This window comes from Sinocyclocheilus grahami, unplaced genomic scaffold (assembly GCF_001515645.1).
Source record: "Sinocyclocheilus grahami isolate Dianchi unplaced genomic scaffold, SAMN03320097.WGS_v1.1 scaffold1393.1, whole genome shotgun sequence".
Taxonomy (NCBI): Eukaryota; Metazoa; Chordata; class Actinopteri; order Cypriniformes; family Cyprinidae; genus Sinocyclocheilus; species Sinocyclocheilus grahami.
In genome coordinates this window covers 208132-211423 of record NW_015506572.1, presented here as the reverse complement: position 1 = coordinate 211423, position 3292 = coordinate 208132, and the positions used below count along the sequence as shown (strand labels likewise).

Sequence of the window (3292 nt, the reverse complement as noted above, 5' to 3'; positions counted from 1 at the left end):
GTGTGAGTGTGAGTGTGAGTGTGTGTGTGAGTGTGAGTGTGAGTGTGTGTGTGAGTGTGAGTGTGAGTGTGTGTGTGAGTGTGAGTGTGAGTGTGTGTGTGAGTGTGAGTGTGAGTGTGTGTGTGAGTGTGAGTGTGAGTGTGTGTGTGAGTGTGAGTGTGAGTGTGTGTGTGTTTGTGTGTGTGTGTGTTTGTGTGTGATTTGTCATTAGTTTGCTCAGGGATTTGGCAACTGGCCCCTGAAATGTCTGTCATCCCCTCATCAAATAAGATTTAATATGCTTGGCATATTATGGGAAATATAGTATCGCTGTGGAAACTCTGAACTCTGTCGGAGGAAAGTACCTGTTTTCCCTGCTGCAGTCCTTCAGGTATTACCACAGCTTTCCGAGAAAACACTTTTGCCAAAAGACCAAACAGACGGTAAGAAACAGCGGCGTCACACGTAGAGTCAGACTCCTGACGCACCTGCTGGAATATTCATGCATTTCAAAGACTTGACCAGAAGCACAGAGCATTGCTTTAAATTATTATTTCAATGTGTATTGAGCTTTATTTATTTTTTGATTGATGGCTATCAACCTTTTGTCTATACTATTGATACAGTGAGTTTTTTTACATTGAGATTTTAACATGCATAGATTATTTTACAGTAGGTACTTCAAAAAGGTTAGTGTTTATGAAACACGTGTGACTGAAATGAGATTATATTCCAGTTTTAAATGTGCATCTGATTACAGATAGCCTACATGGGATTACACAATATTTGTGTTTTAAAGAGAACCAGTTCTAAGGATGTATAATTTGCTTTTTGAGTTAAAATAATTTCTTTATATGAAATTTGAATGGTATGACAATTAGAGATTAGACTGTACAAAAAATAAAATCTACATGCAGTCTAACGCTAATACACATTACATACATGCAATGCTTAACCTTAACAATTTGAGAACACAGTATAGCAGTAATAATAAGTTGCACAGTTAGATGTGAAATAAGCTATGTGATCATTAGATTTAATCACCATTGGTAGCGCAATTTATTGTAATGCTTTTTTCCCCCCTCAGTTGGTCAGAACAAAAGTGGCAGATTTGTTACGTACTTGTTCAGATGACAATATCCGGTGACAATTCTTATTTGTGTCATACTTCCAAGACATAGGCTAGAATCTGTGATTCCTAAGTACAGTATCCACACATTCACCTCAAAACATTAGATTCATGCCGGTGCACAACCCACACAAGGAAGATAATTCAGCAAATAACTGCAATTGCAGGTTTCAAACAGAGATGGCGACAAAGAGGCAAAACCTACGGACTGCAGTTTTAATAAAGCAATAAGCCCCAAGAACCCGTGGTTCACAGTGAATTTATCACAGCTAAGGGGCGTTGTTAGGCATGACGTGAAGCGGCGTTAACCCTGAGTTAGCTGTTATAAATTCACTGTAAACCACGGCTTCACGGGGCTTATTGCTTTTATAAAACGGTTATTCCATATACGTAGTAAGGTTTCACAAAATAAAACAGAGCAAATAAAGTGTAATGATATTAATAAAAAACAGTAATCTTCCACCAAACAATGTAGCTCCTCAGAAACAGTTGTGGTTGCTACAAAGTGGTTGCCGAGCAACACACAAAGGTGTATGTTACTTTGTAGAGTAATTTGCAACAGCTTTGAACGTGTCTCAACCAATCAGAATCAAGCACCGGAACTCTCCGTTTTATAATAATAATAAAAACACTAGGTGGCATAGCCATAGTCCTTCTTTCATGTCAGTGTCGTCTCTCTCTCTCTCTCTCTCCGATCAGACATTACCACAGTATGGATGAGTTCAGTCACTACGATCTGTTAGAGGTCAGCAGCGGCCGGAAGGTGGCGGAGGGACACAAGGCCAGCTTCTGTCTGGAGGACACGACCTGCGACTTCGGCCATCTCAAACGATACGCCTGTACTTCACACACCCAGGTACACGTCTGAGACACATTCTCTTATTTATTATCAATAATAATTATTAGCATGCCATTGTTTTTTGATTACACTAATGTTTTGATTTTGATTTTGTTTTAATATTCCAGGGTCTCAGTCCAGGCTGCTATGACACATACAATGCAGATATTGATTGCCAATGGATTGACATCACTGATGTTCAGCCAGGAAACTATATACTCAAGGTAGACGACCAAAACATTTACACTCCGTCTTCTATTTCACACCGAACGCATTTTTCTTAACCTTCAAAGAGAGACTTCTCAGAGAATATCTCGTATCTAACACATCAACAGAATACAACACGTCTCGCTAAAGGTTTGGCACGAGGAGATGTTTGATGTCACGCATGTCGTCCAACTCTTCTGTTTGTTTTCTGTGCTCATAAATAAGACAGATACAGACATGCCTCTTCAGGCAGATCCCAGCCGCTCAGACAGAAAATTAGATACTAAATGTAGGGGCTATTTACTTTTTCCACAGATGAAAGGTGTGTTTCTGCATATATTTTTGTTGAGGAAAGATTTCAAAGTCAACTTTTCATTGTTTTATGTTAAATGTTTCCCACTTTCACCCATCAATACTGTCCACCAGAGCCTAAAATTAAAATTTTTCTACTTCTGCCAATGGCCGGTGATTTATGTCTGTATGTCTGTGTTTGTTTGTTTATTTATTTATTTATTTATTTATTTATTTATTTATTTATTTATTTATTTATTTATTTATTATTTTTTATTATTTATTTATTTATTATTTTAATTTATATTTATTTATTTATTATTTTAATTTATATTTATTTATTTATTTATTATTTTAATTTATATTTATTTATTTATTTATTATTTTAATTTATATTTATTTATTTATTTATTATTTTAATTTAGATTTATTTATTTAAAAAGAAACCAATAAAGAAATATTACTAAATTACTATTGTATAATAATAATAATAATAATACTTATTATTATTATTATTATTGTTATTATTATTATTATTATTATTGTTATATAACAATTAGTAACAACAGTACAATTAAAACACTAATATTTATGGTTATTTTTTCTTTGCTTTTAAATGTTAAACCATAGCGCACTTATTTTGGTGGAAAGCCACCGGGAAACTTTTCTTTTGAAATGCTTCTCTTTTGTTGACAACATATTTCTAAACCATTTTCATTACAACATGTAAAGATGTTTGGCACATGTTGTATTCCAAATGAAGTTTATATAATTACAACATAGTCTTTGCGGTTTGATAATCGACAATTAACCATGTTCTCAGGCCTTGTTAAAATTAATAATATATA

The 3292-nt window shown here is 34.4% G+C and overlaps 1 protein-coding gene across 1 annotated transcript in view; it reads left to right on the top strand.

Moving 5' to 3' along the window:
* LOC107569907 (lysyl oxidase homolog 1-like) overlaps window positions 1–3292 on the top strand; it is a 16671-nt gene that overhangs the window by 9727 nt on the left and 3652 nt on the right. Inside the window, exons 4-5 of the mRNA XM_016256078.1 lie at window positions 1808–1964; window positions 2075–2170. Coding sequence (XP_016111564.1) covers window positions 1808–1964; window positions 2075–2170 — 253 coding nt within the window. The remainder of the gene's footprint in view (window positions 1–1807; window positions 1965–2074; window positions 2171–3292) is intronic.